Source organism: Rhincodon typus, chromosome 2 (genome assembly GCF_021869965.1).
Source record: "Rhincodon typus isolate 14 chromosome 2, sRhiTyp1.1, whole genome shotgun sequence".
NCBI lineage: Eukaryota > Metazoa > Chordata > Chondrichthyes > Orectolobiformes > Rhincodontidae > Rhincodon > Rhincodon typus.
In genome coordinates this window covers 107,437,477-107,461,709 of record NC_063333.1, presented here as the reverse complement: position 1 = coordinate 107,461,709, position 24,233 = coordinate 107,437,477, and the positions used below count along the sequence as shown (strand labels likewise).

The 24,233-nt window shown below is 39.2% G+C and overlaps 1 protein-coding gene across 1 annotated transcript in view; it reads right to left on the bottom strand.

Annotated features, from left to right (window-relative positions):
- Nucleotides 1-24,233, bottom strand: part of LOC109913618 (triple functional domain protein-like) — a 263,061-nt gene that overhangs the window by 81,578 nt on the left and 157,250 nt on the right. The window contains exons 20-25 of the mRNA XM_048608714.1: nucleotides 12,534-12,829; nucleotides 7,692-7,862; nucleotides 6,275-6,370; nucleotides 3,535-3,689; nucleotides 1,981-2,047; nucleotides 959-1,062 (exon numbers count right to left, since the gene is read on the bottom strand). Coding sequence (XP_048464671.1) covers nucleotides 959-1,062; nucleotides 1,981-2,047; nucleotides 3,535-3,689; nucleotides 6,275-6,370; nucleotides 7,692-7,862; nucleotides 12,534-12,829 — 889 coding nt within the window. The remainder of the gene's footprint in view (nucleotides 1-958; nucleotides 1,063-1,980; nucleotides 2,048-3,534; nucleotides 3,690-6,274; nucleotides 6,371-7,691; nucleotides 7,863-12,533; nucleotides 12,830-24,233) is intronic.

Genomic DNA, 24,233 nt, shown 5'->3' with positions numbered 1-24,233 from the left:
CTGTTGAGGCTGTATAGGCTCTTGTCAGTCCGCATTTGGAATACCGAGAGCAGTTTTGGGCCCCATATCTAAGGAAGGATGTGCTGGCATTGCAGTAGGTCCAGAGAAAGTTTACAAGAATGATTCCAGGGATGAAGGGCTTGTCATGACTGGAGCAGTTCAGGACTCTGGGCCTGTATTCAAAGGAGTTTAGAAGGATGAGGGGGATCTGATTGAAACTTACAGAATACTAAGACAACTGAATAGAGTGGATGTGGAGAAGATGTTTCCACTAGTAAGAGAGGCTAGAACCCAAGGGCACAGTCTCACAGTGAAGGGATGACCTATAGAACTGAGATGAGGAGATGTTTCTTCAGCCAGAGGGTGCTTAATCTATGGAACTCATTTCCACAGAAGGCTGTGGAGGCCAAGTCATTGAGTGCATTTAAGACAGAGATAGATAAGTTCTTGATTGATAAGGGGATCAAGGGTAATGGGGAGAAGGCATGAGAATGGGGTTGAGAAACATATCAGTCATGATTGAATGGCACAGCAAACTTGATGGGCCTAATTCTGCTCCTATATCTTAAAGTCTTATGATGGGATTGCATCTAGACTACTGCGTTTTGTTCTATTTTTGTTATTTAAGGAGGGATGTTGGAAGTTCACAGATTTACCTGACTGATATTTGGAAATTTTATTTAAAAATAAGGGGTCGTCCATTTTATAAAGAAAATTACGAGAATTTTTCTAAGAGGGTTGCATGTATTTGGAACCCTCTTCCTCAAAGATGCTGGTAGCAGCGTCTTTGAAGTGGAGTGACCTACTCCTCCTCCTCATTTGTATGTTCTGAGGCACGTTTGTTCATATGGTTTGATATACAAGTGTTTAATTCTGCCAACAACAGCATATATTGACAAAGTTCTTTTTTGTTCACAATGATAAGCATCAAAAACTGAAAACAAGTAAGTCTACATACTCTCTATGCCAATCGTAGATTTGGTGTATGTTACCAAACACAATCTTATCTTTTCCCTTCATGTCATCAGGAACACCATCTTCTTTCATCACTGTTATGTAGCCCTGAAGAGAGAAACCATTGCCTAAATTAACACTCTTTGTTCTTTTAAACTTTTGGATTCAAGGAGATACAAGCTTATGCATTCAATTGCAATGGAAAAGAACAATGACATTCACATTTGCATTGCTGTGCGACTGAAAAACTGAATTGGTGATTACCTGGAATTTTTGAACTCCCAATGGGCAATTTTTCTCCTTCCTTGGACCCTCTGAAAAAGTCTTCAACTCAGAGTTAGAGTCAGAGACTCAAGACAGTTCTGCAGCAGTTAGCTAGATAACTACCCAGGAAGTGCCAGACAAAAAATATTCCTAATCTTAACTGCTGGGTAACTACAATGCTGATCTCCCCCACTAATCTCTCACACAATCCTCAACTCCCTGACCATCCCTGACTCAACCTGGTCACCTCCATAATCAAATCTGATGAACTCCCAGCACTGACTACCACTGCTGTTTTTATACTGATGGGACAATACATCTTTGCCACTGTTGACGAATTAATACAAAGATGAAGCTAACTAACGGCCTGCATATGATTGAGTTGAAAGTGAGGTGCAATATTGGTTAAAAAAGGGCAGATGTTCCTGTCTGTTGTTTATTACTAGAAGCATGAAATGAAACTTTATCTGTTCAAATAGAAATAGATAGGTGAACTTGCATCAGATGCAGTAATACCATTGCTGCTGTGTAACAAAGCCCCTGGGAGGTAGGTTCAATTAAGTTGATGCGCACAAGATCATGCTATTGTAAATTAGTCATGTTGTACTCCATGTCTGCCTCCTTGATAACTTGAAATTTTCACCATGGAGCTCATGCCAGACATGCTCTATAATTACGCTATCTGTTGCTTTTAAAGAATAGACATCATAGTTCTTCAGTCATATGAAACAGTTGAAATGCACAAATCATATGCAAACTTACCTCTACCACGCATCCTAAGTCCCGTACATAATCCCGCTCAGTTTCCACCAACTCCTGTAAGACATAACTAGAGGACCAAAATAAGGTGATCATAAAAATAACCATTATATAACATTGCTACCTCACATCAAATATATCAATCTACTTCATATACAATAAGTACTTAAGACACATGAGAAGTAGATCATTTGGTCCAATGAGATCAAGCCTGATTTGATCATTCCCAATTCCACTTGCCTGCCTTTTCCTCATAACCCTCAATTCCCTTACTGATTAAAAATCTGCCTCGACCTTGATTTTACATAATTACCCAACCTTTACAGCGGGAAAGAATTCCACAGATTCACTACCATTTCAGAGAAGAAATTAAGTAATAGCAAAAAGCATTCAATTTTAGATTAAGATAATGGCTCCAATCTTCTGGTCTCCAGATCATTGGAGGCCAGTTGTACAACCAAGATGCATGTGAATTTAATCATTGGGGAAATCCTGATGCACTGACTCTGTGGGAATTACCCATAATTCTAAACTCGCAATGGACAATATCTCTTCTTCCTGGGATCCTTTGAAAAAGTTTCCAAATTTGAATTAGAGATTCAGGGCAGTTCTGCAGCACTTGGCTAGATAGCTGCCCAGGAACTGCTGGGCAGAAATATTCTTAGTATTAACTGCTGGGTAACTATAATGCTGACCACTCTGACAATTTCTCACACAATCCTCAACTCCATCCTTGACTCCCTGATTACCCCAACCCAACCTGGTCATCTCCATAATCAAACCTAATGAGCACCCAGCACTGTCTACCATTTTTCACTCAACCTGACAACTCCTCCCCAAACCTTATTAACCACATGCCACCTCACCCACCTGCTGTCCTACCCACTTATCACACTCACCTGCCATCAGTTTCTCAAGCTTCCAGCCATTTAATAAAATCACAACTGATCTGATTACTGGTTCTAATCCACATCCTGAAGTATTTCAGATGAGCTTTGAACCATTCACTAATTTCATGCTGAACATTTAATCTTACCTTAAGGCAGTTAGTACTATAAAAAGAGGTTTGCCTTGTCCACCCACCCCAAATGCTCCAACACTTTGACGAAAACTCCCTGACTGAGGATGTGCTCCACATTTCTGAAGAGGCCAGGACTGGAAAACTCAAACAGAAATGTGGAGCTGTGTTATGCTGCAGCAAACGTGGAGCAGCAAACTGTGATTATCACTAAGTATAAGATCCGAACCAATATTTTAAGAAGTTGCAAGTAGATAGTATTTAGTGGTTTTACACAGCATTAAACGGAGGCCATAAAATTAAAACATGATAAAAATTAAGAATTGCTTTTTAGTATGAATCGTCACTGGAACCATTTCAAATGTAGCCAGTATCACAAAGGTTTGTTTAATGCTTCATTTATGCTTCAATCGATAATGAAACATACTGGAGATTGCCAAATCATCACTGTTTGTTTTATAATCTGAAACTAATCTCCTTGAAATGCATTTCTCACATCAAGATTAAAAAAATTATTGTTAAATCCACAAAAGACTTACTGACGCCTCTTTAAGGAACTAGATTTTCTTTCTTCCATTTCATCAATGGGAGAGGAGGAAGAAGTACACAGCAGAGAGTTATCAGATGGGTTGAAAGACGGACTGCTGCTGTCAACTTGATCAACAGACAGGGATGTTGGACGATCCTCCAATGCCTGTATTTTTTTTTTGGGGTGGATGAAGGGAAAAGGTATTGAATATTTTTAGTTGCTGAACATATGGAACACTAATTAAAGAAAAAAGGTATAAGAAGCTTAATTCAATTTGTAAAAAATTCTTTTATGGAATATTGGTGTCACTACCATGGCCAATGTGTTTATTGTCCATCCCTAATTTCCCTTGAACGGAGTTGCTTTCTAGGCCATTGCAAAGGGCAGTTAAACATCAACAACACTAACATGACTATACAATTGCATGCAATATTCTCTCTAAGGAGCTACTCCAATGTTCTATGCAAGGTGACTGGCATCAGCACACTGATCGCAGCATTGACTTCTGGTTCTAGAAGTTGCTGCTGTCCACAGGCCTTGGAGCATTGTGCAAATGGAATAAAAAATGAAGGGAATGCTGATCATATGCAAGTTAGAGTGGGTCAGGAAGTGGGGGAGGATTTCTGTCCTTAAAAGGTCATGATTGAATCAAATGGATGTTTACAAAAATTAACAATAAATATCAAGGTCACCACCACTGAGACTATTCCAAATTTATTACCTGCATTTAATTGCCACCAGAAGTGGTATTTTTATCCATGTTTCCAGAACAGTAGCCTTTTGAATATTAGTCCAGTGACAATACACTATGTTACCGTCTCCATGTAACCAATTTACTGAATTGTTGAATTCGCCATGTTAAATTTGCAAAATATAGTTCTTTGGAATGTGGCTACTACCAGAAAAGACATATTTAACGCCCATCGCAAATACTCTTATGCACAATATGGCGGGCCTCCTTCTTAACCTGCTCCTATGATGAAGGTATTCCCATAAAGCTATTATCTAGGGAGATGCAGTATTTTGACTCAGCCACAAAGAATCATTTGTTAATGGATAACGTTGAATTTCACACTTGATACTCCTTCATAACTCAGACCCAAGTTTAATTACAATCTTGATTATTAAGATAAAAGTCACTTCCAACACATCTTGTGGTCCATAAACCACTGTATTAAAGTGCTTATAATGTGGAAGAAATTGATGAAAATTAGCAATCACACTTGGAATTATGAAGGAAGGAGATAAGAGCAATACAAAATTCATAACAACATAACAGAATCTTGAGAAGATGAAGCTGAGGGACGTTATTGGAGCAGAACAGTGGGATATTTTCTTGCAACTGGCTAATCTGGATCAGACAGTAGTTGCTAATCATTGGAAAGTATTTTATTTCCAGCTAGGAATCTGCATTTTAAGAAACACTAAAATATCTCATTAAATATAAATGTAGAATAGCAAAGTTTAGACCACGTTTTGTACATTTACAAAACAAAATATCATATAAATTGTAGCACTAAGTGTTCAAAGATAATATTGAAAGGTAACAAAGTGTTTGAATTTGAAGGGTGTAAGGAATGCATCTTTATAATTTTGTATTTAAAAAAAAGTGAACTGAAATGATAAAGTTTTTAAACCAGTGTTTGAAAGGGCAGTTGTATGTTTTGAGAGCAAATAACCTGACACCTATGGCAGACATTGTGCAAATAATCATTTATTAAGCAGTAATTGAAATTCAAGTTGCAGACAAATTGGAGCTGAGATAGTGTGCAGATGCAGCTTTTGTTGGCAACAGAAAGTTGATTGAGATATGCGTGAGTGACCAATTATCAATGACCAAGACTTTTTGCCTGTCAACAACTGTGTGATTGGTTCTCAGGTAACTGAAGTGCTTGGAATTGGGAACAAATTACAGAGAAGGGGTGTTCAGTTCTCATCAACTCAGGAGCAGTCTTGCTATTGCCTGCAGTCAAAACTCACTGTAAACCTGAAGGAAACCAGTTTTTCTTTCCTGTCATAGGTGTTGCAAACCGTAACTTTTAACTGATAAGTCAGAGACATTTTTTATGAGTGAAGTGGCCACCTTGTGGCTCTTAGCAACCAATGGAAGCGTTTGGAGAAAGACGACTGAAGCAACTTGCTGACTAGCAGAAGAATCATCTCAGCAAAAGAGCCTGGGAATAAAGACTACTGAATTATCTTAATAACTTTTCCCCTCTATCCATTATCTATTTTACCTTGTCTGTACGTCTATCTGTGCATCTGTAATGGGAATTTCCAAGGGGATTAGAGTTTTAATTTGTAATGTTGTATGCCAAAGTTTTATAACTGTTTACCTGTAGCTAGAATCTAATTACTTATAATAAACAGTAATTCTTGCTTTCAATAAACTTGGGTCTGAAAGATAAATTGGGGAACTTAGCTTATTTTGTAACATCTTTAACTTATGTGATGAGTCTGGGAATAGTGGGCTCAATTTCCAATGTGCTACCTCACTGAGTCGAAACAAGAGTCTGAGTTTTAACAGTGACAATCAATTATCATGTTGATTTTTGTTGGGGTCCATGACCCTCATCACATTTAATGTGTATTTAGATGTGTACTTGCAATGTCAATACATACAAGGATATGAGCCAACTGCTGGAAAATGGGATGAGAACTGTCAGGCAGTTGTTTTTCACCGGAGTGGGATACACAACGGACAAAAAGGCCTTTCTCTGCGCTGCACATCTCTATGACATATCTCTTACCATTTTACTTTTCACAAGTTCTTCAATAGCACTAACAAGCTCTGCTGCGCTGGGTGTCTCTGAGCTTGTAGGGCGGACTGATAAACGAGACGATGTCTGAGAAAGAAGATGTGAAGAATGCTCATTGACAGAATAATGTGACTTTCTGGGAACTCCAGTGTTGATAGCAAAAATTAACAGCACTACAAAAATACAATATATAATCATTTATGCAGAGTATCCAGGCATTTCTAGAATACATTTACTGAGTTTTACTTTTTTTAAAGGGGTCAAGTCTCACCATTTCTGAGGTATCCTCTAAGTATATTCGGATGCATGGATTTGTTTCCAAACCAGGGCTGCAGGAATTTAGGAGATCTCTGGCCTCAAAAGCAATCTGACGTCAACTTATGTCTAGTTGTATGGATTGCATGCAGTTGATACAATATTGTGGGAACCAACAATAAGGAATTTTGGGTAGGGACAGTTAGCCAATCAGAATAAAATACAAGTACATGTCCTTTATGGGTTTCATGTACCAATAAGTGCACAAAAGACTAGATTTCCACATACTGACTTCTAATAGAAAAGGGAAGATATTTGTGACACAGGAGGTTGAGAAAAAAGACTGACATGGTTAAGTTGAACCTTGCAACAAAGCAAGCTTCACACAAATTTTGTCCAATATGGTGTAGAAACAACAAAAGCAATTAAATAACAGAAGGACTAAGACTGGGGTAGTATAATGAATTAAATAGAAAGATAAGGAAACCGAGAAAATACAGAGACAGAACATAAATCAACGTAATGCTGTGACAAGAAGACATTTAACAAGAGAAAACAAAGTAAATTAGTTATAGCATATAAGTTATCATTTCACATAGAGAACAAACTACATGTGATACTCTACATAATAATTATTATTCAGTAATCAAAAATCCCTGAGAAGCAATAAACAGACTAGGATAACTAGTTAGGAAACATCTAGCAATGTATGTCAAAGCTACTGATGTAGATGTCAATTTTAAATACAATGAAAACAATTTATCTTTCATTGTATAACATCAGTCTTAACACTGAGTAGTCGCCATTTATACATGCATTATATGGTCAAAAATTTGACAATTATAATATTAAAGGGAAATTTATCCTAATACAAACCAGATTTCCATTTTTTTTTTACAGAGGCAAAAGAAAACAAAACTGTTTCTTTACTGATCTTACCTGCATTGTTAAAGTTAATACATCAGGAATCTAACTTACTTCACTAATTGTTTTACAAGAAAATAAACATTAGGAAAATTTTTAGAAATCAACAATTACATTTACAAGCTTGGCTTTTTTATAAAAAAAGTAATGTCTGACAAATATTACCTTAGAACTGTTTCTACTTATCTTTCATTTGTTACATATGGAGGATGTGATGGTGATATCTTACCTTATCATCCTGTGAGTCAGGCTGGAGAAGACTGTGTTGTTGAATTGCCATTGGAGGAGGAAGTGGCACTGCGTCTGCCCCCTCTTCACCTTCCTCTTCCCCACAGCTCTGCATTCCTGACGATGAGGATTTTGACAGTGTTCCACTGCTAAGTCCTTCATTCCGTCCCCGCTGAGAAAGAAAAAGACAATGCAAATAAAATCTCAGGTCACGACTGCAAACCTAGTTTTGTTTTCAATACTAAGAATAAAAACAGTCCTGCAAAAAAGGTCATTTACAAACCACAAATAACTTGCATTGTTTGAGCTCGATCTGTTGCTGCAGGCATTTTCCAATTTCTTTGTTGGGATAGAAACTTCATTAATAATTTCAGACCAGGCTTCACTAATGAAATGACACTACATATTTGTTTATTGCAGTTTTTTAAAATCAATAACTTCTGGCCAACTTTGTTTTTCTTAATCTTCTGAAATGAATATAGTTCATTTTACTTTGGGTAAATACTTTTTTTAAAAACAGGTTTTAATAGAAATAGCATCATACAGTATAGAAGAGGCCCTTCAGCACATCCAGTCTGTTCTGCCAAAAATGCACGTCGCTAGTCTCACTCTCCCACACCGGGCCCATAGCTTTGAATGTTATGTCACTTCAATTGTTCATCCAAGTACTTTATAAAGGTTATGAGGTTACCTTCCTCAACTATCCTCCTCGGGTAAATCTGTTGCCTACAGTCAGGTCAGTCCCTAACTGAAACATAAGTCAAAGCCCTGGTTTTCACCATGACATGAAGCCTGCCCACTGTGGTGGAAATGCAGGACAAAGTCGGGAATTCCAACTGCCAAACCTGTTCATCTTCAAGATTGCAGGACTAGTGTTGGTCTACTATTTGCGCATGCATGGCTCCTGGAGGCAGTTGGTCATTTAAATGATTTTGGAATACCTGGAATGTGTGACCTCAAAGTGAAATTAAGCCAGGTAAGGCCACATCTCCTGTCGTGGATAGCAGGAGTTTTTGTTTGGATAGCCAGGGTACCCCTTTGACAGAAAAGGTCTTGACCACCTATGAGAGTTGTAAAGTGCCTTTGGTGGAAATAAAGCAGCTTTGGGAAAGGTAAGACACTCTTTGGAATTGTGACAAGTAGCCTTGCTTGTGCATAAACTCATTTACTTTTCATTCGTTCATGGAATGTGAGCACTGATGGCTAGGCCAAAACCGCCCTGGAGAAAGTGTCAGTGAGCTCCGTTACGGAACCACTGCACTCTGTGGGATGTATGTACACCCAAAGTGCTGTTAGGAGACAGTTCCAGGATTTTGGCTAGGCAACACTTAGGAATGACATAGTTCCTTGGATTTGTTGCTCTTATCCTTCTAGATGGTCGTGTATTTGGAATGTGCTTGATAAGTTACTGCAGTGCATCTTGTAGGTAGTACACAATACTGTCACTGTGTATGGGTGTTCAAGACAGTGAATATTTAAAGTGATGGTTCGTGGCTTAGGAAGTGCAACTGGGCAAGGATGAGGTGTGGAGAATGAGGAGGTAAGAGTATAAGGGATTTCTTTTATGTTTTAATCTTTATTTTTTAACATTTGAACGTAGTGTAGAGAGCACTGAAATGCTTTCTACCTCAGGAACCTCAGCCTCCTCTGCTCTTCCCAGGTTGCCCTACCTGACTTCCAATTCAGTCCACTATTCCCTGAGGTAGACCAAAAGTGGGAAATGCAGGTAGCTATTTTTAAATGTCGAATTTGCAAAGCTGGCATTTCTCCTACCTCTGCAAACTGTAACTAATAAGGGAAATCTGACCCCAAGTGTCCATGTTTCTAGGAAAGGGTTGTAAATTGAAATTTCTGGCTGTGGCATCAGACTTTAGAGAAATTCTGTGGCTTTGGTTGCTAGGCAAACAGAAGCTGTTTGGGAAAGATTCCAGGTTAAAAAATCAAATTTCACTCATTGATCACAATAAGGAGAGCACTTTTTTTCAACAGATGAACAGTAGTTTACTGGCAGTGCAGCTGCTGCAAGTGCAAGGCAGCTAAAGTGGAAAGTTGTAACATAGCTGGAGAAAGAAAGCGAAAAGGTTGCCTCCAGGAGCAGAGCTAAGAAATATTGGGAAAGGTGTTGTTTTTGATCCAACAATCCCTACAGTGCAGAAACAGGCCATTCGGCCCATCAAGTCCACAGTGACCCCCCAAAGAGCATCCCACCCAGACGACACCCCACCCCCAACACCTCAGCCTATAACCCTGCATTTCTCATGGCTAATTCACCAGCCAGCAAATCCCTACACAATTTAGCGTGGCCAATCCATCAACCTGCGCATCTTTGGTATGTGGGAGGAAACGAGCACCCTGAGGAAACCCATGCAGACACGGGGAGAACGTGCAAACTCCACACAGACAGTCACCAGAGGCTTGAATCTAATCCTGGGTCCATGGTGCTGTGAGGCAGCAGTGCTAACAATTATGCTGGACAATATACTCTTGGTATGGTGAACCTATTACTGCATAGGGCTTGGGGCTTGGGGCTTAATTCCTGCATAAAAGAAAGAACTGAAACTTTACCTGGAAAGAGCAGAGTTTTATGGGGTCTTCATGGCTGGGATGAACGCTATACAGGTTGAAGGGACTAACCTGAGAAATCTGTAAGATCTCTGTTCGTTGTGTCAGCTGTTTAAGGTGTAATTTGTAGTTTTGACAGAACATAATATAACAATTAATTCATGTTTATTTTGGTTTGATTGTTAAAATAAGTTTTAAATCATGAATCTTGTCCTTTGTGTTTTTCATTTGGGTCAAATGGTGGGTTGGTTCTTTTATGCTTTGGGTTCTGTGGGGATTGTAACATTGAAATCATATTTGTTTAATCCTCTGTACTTTAGACTATGATTGAGACCCAATACATGTTTAAAAGATTGTGAACAGCACGGATAGAGTGGAAAGTATGAGGCTTTTTCCCCCAAGGTGGAGGGGTCAATTACTAGGGGACACGGGTTCAAAGTGCGAAGGGTAATGTGTAAAAGAAACGTGCGAGGTACATTTTGCACACAAAGGGTGTTTGGAACGCATTGCCAGAGGAGGTGGTGGAAGCAGACACAATAGCAGCAATCAAGAAGCACCTGGATGAATACATGAATAGGAGGGAATGAAGGAAACGGATCCTGTAAGTGAAGACAGTTTTAGTATGGAAGGGCAAAATGTGGCAGCGCAGGAGGGCTGAAGGGCCTGTTCCTGCACCGTATTGTTATTTGTTCTATTTCTCAATACCCTTAAACCCGTGCCAGCTCTATGATGTTTCCTATTGCTGATCTATGTTCTCTTCTTGTGACCTGCTCTCACTTGTAACTACTGCTCTATTGCCTGTATCAGAACATTATAACACTATTGAATTTAAGTTAAATTCATTACTTAAAAATTCTCATCATTGGTAAGGTTTTCAGCAAGGTTTTCTGGTGGCAATTTTATTGCCCACATGATAGATTTTTGGAGTTTGGATCTTTAATTTTCTGAATCATTGGGCAAATTCAAATCTTTCAAGATGGTGTAGCATCATGCACTTTCAAACAATGACTATAAGCATTCTATCACATCTCTGTTTATGACCATCGTAATTTGTTTCTCATTCTTCAAACCGTTTTGGCACTAAATCTGGAGCTTTCATTTTTGTAACCTGTTTCACTTGTCTTCAACACAATTAGCATTGTGTTGATAACTTCACTCTAAATTTATCAAGTTCTTCCAGATTTCACAAACTCAGTGATCACAGGCACTCATTTGTCTTACACAGAATGAGTGAATCACTACATCATGAACACCTCAAAAGCCCTTCAATAGAACTTTAAAACAAAACTTATGACGACCATTCTAATGAAAAGTCACAACTGGAAATATTAAATGTTCTTTCTCTCTCCATCAACACTACCAGGGCAGCTGAGTATTTCTAGTATTTTCTCTTTTTATTGTAGTGAAATAAACGTGTTTCAAATCTCCATTTCTCAACAGCTAATGAACATATGTCATCTGTTATTTTACGTTTAACAACGCACAACTGAGTATGAATTCCAAGACTGTCCAGTACTTGAGTAATGCTTCCATATTTCAGAAAGTGTTTTAGCATTGTACATGCACTCTTAGGTAATTTGCTATTTTACATTTTTGTCAATTATAAAGGGATAACACTTCTGAACTTCCCTCTTCTGTTCCTCTAAAAATATAAAGAATCCCAAGTATTCATTCATCTTTCTGCATCCCAGGATATTGAAATTGACAGGTATCGTGCAGTCTGCCATTTTAACAAATTCTCTCCTGGGATTCTAAAACTGTGAAACTTTCTACATCTCTAATCTTTTGTCCCTTCTACAATTCTTACATTTTAAAATTGTTCCTGTTTTATAGTTTACTTCATCAAATCCTTTCACCATTGGATATGCCATTCATGGCCTTATGCAATTCATTCTGTCATCTCAAAAAAGATCTGTTACCTTTAATGTAATTTTCTACTACTTTGTAACTTATTAAACGGATAGGTGTTTCTGTTATATCAAGAAGGGTTGTTGTTATTAGTGCACAAAAGTAATATCACAAGACCTCCCAGGATTTTCGCATTGCATGTAATGTTTTATATTTTTTAACTAATTCTTAAAATAAACTATGGAATATATTTATATAGCATATAACTATGAAACTAACTTCATAATATGCTGGTTTAACTGCTAACCAGGTGAAAATTGAATGAAAACTATTCATTTGTTTTTAGGCTCTTGGATATCCAAATTATATCTGCTTTTCTCTTGTTTAAACTGTGCCATGTTTCAACCATATTTTTAAGTACTCTGCTACTGACCTCATCCACAGTTTCTTCCTGGGGTGTAGCAGCACTTTCGTCAGAGTCTTTTTGAGCCCCGGTATCTGCACTTTTCCGGACATCTCTGCTTTTTTTATGTTTATGAGCCAGTTTCTTTACGTGGCCATCAGCTTTTCCACTGCTTAGACGCCTTACAGGGCTAGTGAGCCATTTCCGTAGAGTATTACCAGGACGTTTCGGGCCAGGTGAGCTTTGCGTTGTACTCACAGAATGGGGTTGAAGTGAAGTCACTGAAGCAGGGGGACTTGCATCATTGCTGGACACTGAAAGTGAGTCTGTACAAAAAAAGCACATAGTAGATAACTCTGGACATAGAAGTCAAACAGTATTAGATTTATTTTGGAGATACACTTTTAGCAAACACAATCTGTCAGTGAATTACAAAAACATTAATCATGTAGTACTCAAACTACCTGATCTTTTTTCTACAATTCTGCTTCACTGCTTTTTTTCAGTGTGTAATCAGCCCCAGCTTCATCACCCACAAGTAAGAGAACCGTTGACAGGCTCACTTTACAATTTCCTCTTTTGATAAATAGCATCAAGACTGTAATCTGTACTCCTTTACCACAAATCAGATGAACGTAAATATATTTGATGCTTTGATTAGGATTTGAGAGTATTGCAGCTGTATGGTTTGAGAAGGCAACTCAATGCTACCTTCTTAAGGGCAGTTAGGAGTAGACAATAAATGCTGGCCTAGAATAAACAAAAATATAGCACAGAAATATAGCCATTCAGTTCATTGTGTCGAACTGGCACTTTGAATGAGCTATATAATTAGTCCTATTCCCCATGCTCTTTTATTCATTAATGTGTAAGTGAATGTTTGTAACATAAAAATGCTTACTTTTCTCCTCTGACTCTTAAAATATACCTACGTTATTTTCTTCCATATAGAATATAATCATAGAATGGTTAAAGATAACAGTGTGTCCCACATTCCCAATACTCTCCCTGAAAGTGGCCACACTAATAGATATGGTGGTAAGGAAGGCGTATGACTTGCTTGCCTTTACTGGTTGGGAAACTGAGTATAAGAGTCAAGCTGTCATGTTGCAGATGTATAAGAATGTGGTTCGGCCACACTTAGAGTATTGCATTCAGTTCTGGTTGCCGCATTACAGGAAGGATGTACAGGTTTGGAGAGGGTGCAGAAGAGGTTTACCAGGATGCTACCTGGATTAGAGGGTACGAGATATAAGGCGAGGCTAGAAAAACTCAGGTTGTTTTCTCTGCAGCGGCAGAGGCTGAGGGTTGGTGGTCAGAATCTCTTTCCCAGAGTTGAAATGTCTAATAGAAGGAGGCATGCATTTAAGGTGAGTGGGGGGAAGTTCAAAGGAGACGTGAGGGGCAAGTTTTTTTTTTTACACAGGAAGTGGTATGAGTTTGGAACGCGCTGCCAGGGGTGGTGCTGGAAGCAGATATGGTAGGGGCATTCAAGGCACTTTAGACAGGCACATGGATATGCAAGGAATGGAAGGATATGGTCCAAGGGCAGGCAGAAAGGATTACCTTAATTTGGAGTCATGTTTGGCACAACAGGGCCAAAGGGCCCGTTCCTGTGCTGTACAGTTCTATATTCGATATACTCTCAAGTAAAGAAGCTTTTCTCTCTGATTTCCTCGCCAGATTTATTGACAGCAATTTATTTACCAATTTATATACCTGTCCATTTCGTTTTGACTCTTCCATCAATAGAAACACCTCTTTCATGTACATCAAATCCCTTAATAATTTTGAAGGCTTCCAGCAGGTCACCTCTGTCAGTTATTGAGAAAATAGACTACACTATTCGATCTTTCTTGAGAGCTACATCCTCTCAACGCTGGAATAATTTTTTTTTCAGAAATAAATACGAGATCTGAGCACAGAGGACTAAGCATGTCTAACCAAGTTTCTTTATAAGGTTAACATAACCCTATAGCATCTGAATTCTGTTCCTGACAAAATCAAACTCACCGTATCATTTACTTTTGTTTTAAATGTTTGTGGGATCAAGTGAATCCCTTGAGGAGTATAGGAGGTGTGGGAGTATACTTAAATAAATCAGGAGGGCACAAAGGGGATGAGATTGCTTTGGCAGACAGGATAAAGGAGAATCCAAAGAGATTTTACAAACATATTAAGTGCTAAGAGTAACTAGGGATAAAATAGGGCCCCTTAAAGATCAACAAATTTATCTTTGTGTGGAACCACAGAAGATGGGTGAGATCCTAAATGAATATTTCGCGTCAGTATTTACCATGGAGAAAGGCAAGGAAACTAGGGAAATAAATAGTGATGTCTTAAAAACTGTTCACATTACAGCAGAGATAGTGCCGGAGATCTTAAAACGCATGAAGGTAGATTAATCCACAGGACTTGATCAAGTGTATCCCAGGAAATTGTGGGAAGCTAGGGAAGGAACTGCTGGGCCGCTGCCAGACATATTTGTATCATCAACAGCCATGGGTGATGTGCTGGAAGACTGGAGGGTGGCTTAATGTTATGTCATTATTTAAGCGCATGAAAGGAAAAGCCATGGAACTACAGACAGGTGAGCCTAGCATCAGTGGTGGATAAGATTTGGAAAGGATGCTGAGAGACAGGATCTACATGCATTTGGGAGGCGATGGCCTAGTGGGATTATCTCAGGAGTGTTAATCCAGAGATCCAGGTAGATGTGGAATTTGAATTCAATACAAATCTGTAATTAAGATGACCATGAAACCATCATCAATTGTTAGAAAAATCCATCTGGTTCACTAACGTCCTGTAGAAAAGGAAACTGCCATCGTTACCTGGCCTGGACTACATGACACTCTGGAACCACTGCAATGTGGCAGATTCTGAGATGGGCCGTAAATGCTGGCCTGGCCAGTGGCACCTTTATCCAATGAGTGATTTTTAAAAAAAATGCATTTGGAAAGGCAAGGACTGATTAAAGATAATCAGCATGGCTTTGTGCATGGTAAATCTCTCAAATCTGATTGAGCTTTTTGAAGAGGTGACCAAGAAGATAGATGAAGGCAGAGCAGCGGACGTTGTCTATATGGACGTCAACAAGGCGCTCGACAAAGTTCTGCATGGTAAACTGCTTAAAGCTTAGATCACCTAGGATTCAGGGAGAGGTAGCCATGTGGATACAAAATTGGCTGGAAGGTATGAGACAGAGGGTGGTGGTACAGGGTTGCCTTTTCAGATTCGATGTCTTGTGACCAGTGGTGTGCCACAAGAATCAGTACTGTTGTGCGTCATTTATATAAACGATTTGGATGAGAAAATAGTAGGCATGGTCAATAAAATTTGCTGATGACACCAAAATTGGTATGCAGCGGACAACGAAGAAGGTTATCTAAGAGTATAACAGGACCTTGATCCAAAGGGCCAGTGTGCTGAGGAATGGCAGATGCATTTTAATTCAGATAAATGAGAGGTGTTGCATGTTGATAAGACAAAAGAGGGTCGGACTTACACACTTAATGGTGGACCCTGGTGAGTGTTGTCAAGCCATGACACCTCGGGGTGCAGGTACATAGACTCTTGAAAGTGGCATCTCAGGTATACAAGGTGGTGAAGAAGGCATTTGGTATGTCTGCCTTCATCTGTCAGAGCATTGAGCACAGGAGCTGGGATGTCATATTCCAGCTGGACAAGACATTGGAAGGATGTTATTAAACTAGAAAACATGCAAAAGTGATTTACAAGGATTTTACTGAGACTGGAAGGTTTGAGTTATATGGAGAAGCCCATGGACTTGAACCTTTTTCCCTGGAGCGATGGAAGATGCGGGGTGATCTTATAAAGATTTATAAAATCATGAGGGGCATAGAAAAGATTAATAGACACGGTTGTTGCCCCAGGGTAGAGGTGTCCAAAAACTAGAGATCCTAGGTTTACGGTGAGGGAGGAAAGATTTAAAAGAGACATGATGGGCAACTTTTTCATCAGAGGATGCTGTGTATATGGAATGAGCTACCAGAGAAAGTGGTAGAGGTGGGTATAATTACAACATTTAAAAGACACGTGGACAAGTACAAGGATTGGAAAGGTTTGGAGGGATATGAGCCAAACACAGGCAAATAGGGCTAGTTCAGTTTAGACAACCTAGTTGGCATTGACGAGTTGGGCCAAAGGGCCTGTTTCCGTGCACTATGACGATATATCTCATAGAAACACAGAATGGTTACAACACAGAGAAGCTCTGCAAGACCAACCCAGTTGGTCTAACACCCCTAAATCCCACTGTATCACCATCCCATTTAGAATCTTATCTTGCAAGGAGTGAGCAGTCTCAGTATTACACCTACCAAAATACATGTCAAAAACTATTTGATATTTCACAATCCTTACATGTTGCTTCTCAATATTATGCAAAGTGAATTGAAGTGGCCGGGTAGTAGTACCTTGGGCAGTGATGCTTCATGATGTTTCTGTAGGGAGTGCACTCAGTTGCATTTGGTTGAAGATGCTTGAAACAATTTCGTCATTGTCTCTGGCACTTGTGTGTAGCTGCTCCATGGCTCAAATGGGAATAGAAAAGTCTTCTTATGCAAACACATGAAATAGGAATAGGAGTTGGCCACTTCACCCTTCGAGACTGTTCTGCTATTCAATTAGATCACGGCTGATTTGATTACTCATGGTCCTGCCCACACTCAATAATCATGGCCACAGGAATCAGTGCAGGTGCAATATACGCTGATGACTTTGATGAGGAAAATGAATGTACTATTGCCAATTTTTCAGATGACACAAAAATAGGTAGAAAGGTAAGTGATGAAGATGACTAAGTTTGTAGAGGGATATAAACAGTTTAAACAATTGGATAAAAACTACGTAGATGGAGTATAAGTGAGAAAATGTGGTGGTGTGCTCTTTAGCAGTAAGAATAAAGGAGCTGAATATTATTTAAATGGAGGAAGACTGTAGACAGTTACAGTATAGAGATTTGACAGCCCTTGTAAATAAATCACAAAAAGCCACCATACAGATTCAGCAGGTAGGAGAGGAGGCAAATGGAATGTTGGTCTTTATTTCAAAGGGAATGGAGTAAAGAACATAAAGTCGTCATAGTAAAACTATACAAAAACGCTAGTCAGACCACAGCTGAAATATTATGAACCGTTTCGGTCCCCTGATCTAACGAAAGATATACTGGCATTGGAAGCAGTCCAGCCACTAGCTGATACTCCCAGATGTGGACGGACAGGTTGGGAAGGTTGAGCTTTAATTATTAGAGTTTAGAAGATTGACAGATGATCTTATCGAAATTCTTAGATTTCACAGAGTATTGGAAGAATCTAGGACCAGAAGGAATAATCTCCGAATAAAGGGGTTGCGTAGTTAAGACAGAGATGTGAAGAAATTTCCTCAGATGAGTAGTGAATCTTTACCACGTGAGGGTACATAGAACATAGAGCAGTACAGTACAGCACAGTACAGGCCCTTTGGCCCACGATGTTGTGCCAACCTATTATCCTACTAAGATCAATCTACCCTGCATACCCTACATTTTACTATCCTCCATATGCCTATCCAAGAGTCGCTTAAAAGTCTCTAAAGTATCTGACTCCAGTACTACTGCCGGAAGTGCATTCCACACGCCCACCACTCTCTGTGTAAAGAACCCACCTCTGACATCTCCCCTATACCTTCCTCCAATCACCTTAAAATTATGCCCCCTCGTAATAGTCATTTCCGCCCTGGGACAAAGTCTCTGACTATCCACTCTATCTAAGCCTCTCATCATCTTGTACACCTCAATGAAGTCACCTCTCATCCTTCTTCACTCCAATGAAAAAAGCCCTAGCTCCCTCAACGTTTCCTCTTCAGTCCAGGAGCATCCTGGTAAATCTCCTCTGCACGCTCTCGAAAGTTTCCACATCTTTCCTATAATGACGTGACCAGAACTGAACACAATATTCCAAGTGTGGTCTAACGAGAGTTTTATAGAGCTGCAGCATAACCTCACGCTCTTAAACTCAATTCCCCTGCCAATGAAAGCCAACACACCATATGCCTTCTTAATAACCCTATCAACTTGGGTAACAACTTTGAGGGATCTATGGATGTGGACCCCAAGATCCCTTTGTTCCTCCGCACTGTCGAGAATCCTGCCATTAATCCTGTATTCAAATTCGACCTTCCAAAATGAATCACTTCACACTTTTCTGGGTTGAATTCCATCTGCCACTTCTTTGCCCAGCTCTGCATCCTGTCAGTGTCCCTTTGCAGCCCTCCATGCTGTCCACAACTCCACCAACCTTCGTGTCATCAGCAAACTTACTAACCCACCCTTCCACTTCCTCATCCAAGTCATTTATAAAGATCACAAACAGCAGAAGTCCCAGAACAGATCCCTGCGGAATACCAATGGTCACCGAGCTCCAGGCTGAATACTTTCCATCTACTACCACCCTCTGTTTTCTACTGGACAGCCAGTTTTGTATCCACACAGCCAAATTTTCCTAAATCCCATGCCTCCTTACTTTCTGAATGAGCCTACCATGTGGAACCTTATCAAATGCCTTGCTAAAATGTGTAGTACAAACTGTATCATTTGGTATATTCAAGGCTGAGACAGATTTTTAATCAATAAGGGAATCAAGGGTTATGGGGAAAAGGTAGGAAAATGGAGCTGAGGATTATCAGATCAGCCATGACCTCACTGACTGGCAAACCACACTCGATAAGCTGAATGGCCTACTTCTGCTCCTGCATCTTATGGTCTTTACAATTATTTCATGGTCATCATTACGGAGACCAACTTTTAAATCTGTATATTATTAACTGAATTTAAATTCCACCAGCTGCTATTGTGGATTTGAGTCTGTATTACCAGAGTTATGTCGAATGATATTAAGAATCATAGAATCTCTACCATGTGGAAACAGGCCCTTCAGCCCAACAAGTCCACACCAACCCTCAAAGCATCCCACCCAGACCCATTCCCCCTATAACCCACCTAATCTCCACATCCCTGAACACTGCGGGCAATTTAGCATGGCCAATCCACCTAACCTGCACATCTTTAGACCATGTAAGGAAACTGGAGCACCCGGAGAAAATCCACGCAGACACGGGGAGAATGTGCAAATTCCACACAGTCGCCCAAGGGTGGAATTGAACCCGGGTCCCTGGCGCTGTGAGGCAGCAGTGCTAACCAGGGAGCCACCGTGCCGCCTTAAGCCTATGTCACTGTCACCCCTTCAGTTAAGGTCATTTAATTCAGCAGAAGCTAATGGTGAATTGCTGGTCTACAGGACCCAGCACAGATTACATAGGAATCAAATTTTTAACTTTTGTAGAATAAAGATTTCCGTCAAGAGTAGTTAATTATAGATTATTTAATTTTACTTTCATTTCTCATGAGAGATAATGGGGTTGACTTATGTATAACAATATGAGTCAAAGCTATCCATTAGTTGATATTCATTAGAGAATATGATGACTAACACAGCTGTAAAGAAAGTTTTACTTCCTTACTGTGAAAGCTGGGAAAAAAAATCCAATAAGAAAGTACTAAAAGCGCACATGAAGTCAAAATGACAGAAAATGAGAAAGATTAAAATGGTAACATTCTTCTTTTAGACATTTATTAATCTACACAAATGTGAGGTTTTGAATACATTTGGTTCTTCATGTATGCCTTTTTCTTGCATATTCTGAATAAAAGTGCTTGATCATGGCACAACAGGAAATTCAAAACATGTGGCTGGTCCTCATGTTTAATTATACAGAGAAGGTGAACTCATACAATTTTAAATACTGAAAGAACCACAGATGTTGTAAATCAGAAACAAAAACAGAAGTTGCTGGAAAAGCTCAGCAGGTCTGGCAGCATCTGTTAAGAGAAATCAGAGTTAACGTTTGAGAGGAAAGGTCACCTGACCTGAAATGTTAAGTCTGATTTCTCTTTACAATGCTGCCAGACCTGCTAAACTTTTCCAGCAATTTCTGTTTTTGTTCATACATTTTGTATTCTGTGAGTTCCCACTGTGTCTCTAAAATAAGAATAATTAACGAATGAATGACTCGCAAATTAAAAAAATCCTAGATGACAACATTGATGGAGACAAATTTAGTTTGTACACTAATTCTGTCATGATATCACTGCATTTTATAATCAAGGACAGAATCTTGAGTCCTCCCAGGTGGCAAGTTTGGTGATGAGGGGGCTCTTAATCAGGCAGGAGGGTGGTGGGTTTGAGACCTTGAGATTCTGTCATCTTCATGCTCTGCCCGGATTTTATTGGTAGTGGGAAGTGGGGGCTTGCGACTTACCATATATGGCGTGTGCCAAGCAAACTCCAGCATACTTGTTTTTTGGGTCCCTCATTCAAAAGCTCTTGGTGTCTAATTAATATGACCCAGCAACAGGAAAGGGAGGCTTAACCGAGTTACTCCTTGTCCTCTACTAGATCTGGGGCCTTGAAGAAATGTGGTACAGGTAGCAGCCACCACATCCTGATGATGTGCTGTGAGCGGACAAGCTGCCAGCTTCTTAATGGCAGGAGGCTCTGGCTAATTGGAGCTCCACTCGTGGCAGGAAGTCCACTACAGGGATGTTATGTGCCTAAGTGGCACCAGGTATGTTCAAAAACAGGCGTTGCAGAGGTCTTAGCAACTTTCCAGCTGGTAGTGGAGGCCATCACTGTTTTCAAAAGATTCCACTCCAGGATTCATAAATTAAGAAAAAGTCTTTCTGGTTTAAAACTATTCCTGAACATCTCCATGTCCAAATACTTACTTAGCTCTAAAATGTAAATTTAAAAGTGATATTTAATTTGTCTGCTTCTTTCTTGTTGTTTGCTCAACATATTCACTCATATTGCCAACACTGAACACTAAATCACTTATAAGCAGTTACATAATATTCACTTGCATATCATTAACTTGTTCCTTATGGATCATGGTTTTTTTTTCCCTTTTAAGTAATTTAGTGTCTCATCTCTTACCCTTTACAGGAAGGCAGCAAAACAAGTATGTTATTTTATTTCTAATCCAGTGTCTAACTCCCAACTGTTGCTGCAGTGAAAGGTCAAAGGATTCTGTCACAACATACATCTGGTACGATTTAAGTGAAAGGAGGGTGGGAGTAGGAAGCTGCACAGGCCCATATGCTGCCTGCCGCCTGCCCCCTGCCCTCCCCCCCGCCCCTACATCTGGTTATTCATTTCCCAAGCTACAATTCAATGAAGTCACAGTTCACAGAAAGTCCACACTGGCCACTGAGTTTTGATGCCATGAACACAGAACACACAGTCATTGGTGTTTCACAATTTTTGAAGGACATGAGGCTAACCTTATCCATAACCTTCGCTACTTCTGAACAGTCAGTTAGTACAATTATTACTTATGCAGCATATGTGGACTCAGCTTCCAATTCCAGCCATGGCATCTTGTGGTACACTGGTAATGTCCCTACCTCTGGGCCAGAATACCTGCATTCAAGCCCTATCTGTTCCAGAAAAGTGTCATAACATATTTGAAAGGGTTGATTAAAAATATCTACAATTCCATTTTGCTGCCATCTTGGCTTTCACAACATGTACTCTGTTCTTCCTCACGTATGCTACTTGGTCACTGAGTATTTCCAGCATCTTCTGTCAATAGACCTAGGTCTTAGTTTCATTTGATATAATCTCACTGAATGCCAAAGATCTCATTACATCATTTAACAGATAATAGTCAATTCACCCAATGTCCCAGGCAGCATTTTTCCTTCAACTACCATTAAAAGCAGATGAGTTATACATGTACCATTTCTTGCTTGCATTATTTCATTTCCAGCTTTCAATTTTTATTTCAGATTTTGTTTTCATCTAAGACTAATGAATCCAGTAGCCTCATGTAACCATGGCTACAGACTTGAAGTCTGATGGACTCCTCAAACTGAAGTTAGAAATAGATTGTTTGGAACAACTCAGCCCATCTTGCAAGACCCTTGGACTTTAATAAATGGCTGAGATTAAATACATTTTACATTTCTATAGTACTAGCTACATCTAAGTTACTCTTCTACACCTATGTGGATAGTGTATTATGATTGGGGCCACTAGTTTGAGTGAATCAGATTTTGCTTATAGTGCTATTGAATGGGATTCCAGGATTTTCAACAGAGTTGGAGGACTAAATTTACAATTCCATCTAGTCTCCTGTGAAAGGTATATCTAAAAGGCTCTGGGCTGTATTCTGTTGTATCATAACAGTTTGTAAGCTTACTTACAGAAGGAAATATAGCATTTGCTGCATGTATCAAAACCCTTTCTACTTTGACAAAATAAATGCATTAGAGTTTTTCCGTGAATTCAAATTATTTTGTTCTTTTAAGAAAAATTCTACTCAATTCAGGAAATCAGAGAAAAAAGGAATTAATTTAAAGGTTTTGGAGAAAGAATTTGTGACAGTGATGATAAAACCAACAGAACTACAGCTGTGAAACATTTTTGCTTGTTGAGAAAACCATGGCTGAATACTGCATGATACCAGAGGATGTTTATCATTCATAAAGAAATATGATCTCTTTTGTTCTGGACATCCAATCTACCCAGAACATAAATCTTAGAAGACTGACCCTTTCCATATGATTCTTCAATCACTCTTGTACAGAAGTTTCCAACCTTCCCAGGCTTATTTAGACTGCTATAGATTTGAATTTTTTTGTCAGCAAGAAATGATTACAGGGAACTGCACAGTGACTGGTAGATGTTCTGAGAAGGAAAGGACAACATCATTCCTGTAAACCGTTTAAACATTTTGTCCAATATTATTAAAAACAAGCTGTAAGAAGGTGCTGATAGCTGACAAAAAAAAGCTCTTGCAGCGCAGTAAGTTTCAATCAAAATAATTCTCCAATCTATTAGTACAATAATATAGTGTGGGAAAACATGTCAAGCATATGAGTTACCAAGCACTCTTGCTCTTTTTGGACCCTGACAAACCTTAAGAAAATTCAAAAAGGAAAATTAGTTACATAGGTCTCTTCTGGCTGGATGCTGCAGGTTTTGCTCCTCCTGCGTCTCGTAATCCTGGAATTAACATTATTTCAAGGCTCTGACATCACTATGCTATGACTTTCCCATTTCAATAATTTTATTAACACCTGGCCGGCATGTTTCTGAAACACTAACAGCTAAATTTTACGGAATGGGAAAATGGCAGAAATGCAGGGTGAACACAATCCATCCTTGGTTGGAAGGGTTGTTGCATTAATATCTGATGGATTGTGGATAAACAACTTCATGCTAAAACCCTCCACGTATGTATGCATTAAAATGAGAAAGTTACTGTTAAGAATTCTAGTTAAAATTTTAGGATTGTTTATTGCGTTTCCTTGTACTGTAATTATGGACAATTTTTCTTCAAACTAAGCCTCACTGGCCAGGTGCAAAGTTAACACACCAGCAGATCTTGTTATTAACCCAAGATGCTTCAGTCATATCTGTAGATTTTATTATCCAGCTATCCTCTGTCCTCAGCATTGATATTCATAATTTTAAACAAAATGTTAATTTCAAATTAAGTGGATTCATTGCCTGCGTATTATTAAAATAAAAATCTACTTGTACACAAACTAATTTGTTCTCTTGGTGATGTTCACAGTAAGTTGAGGAATAATGTATTAGGCAAGGCACTACGACAAAATTCTGGTAATATGCTAATTTTTGATACTTGATTGAATAAATGAAATTA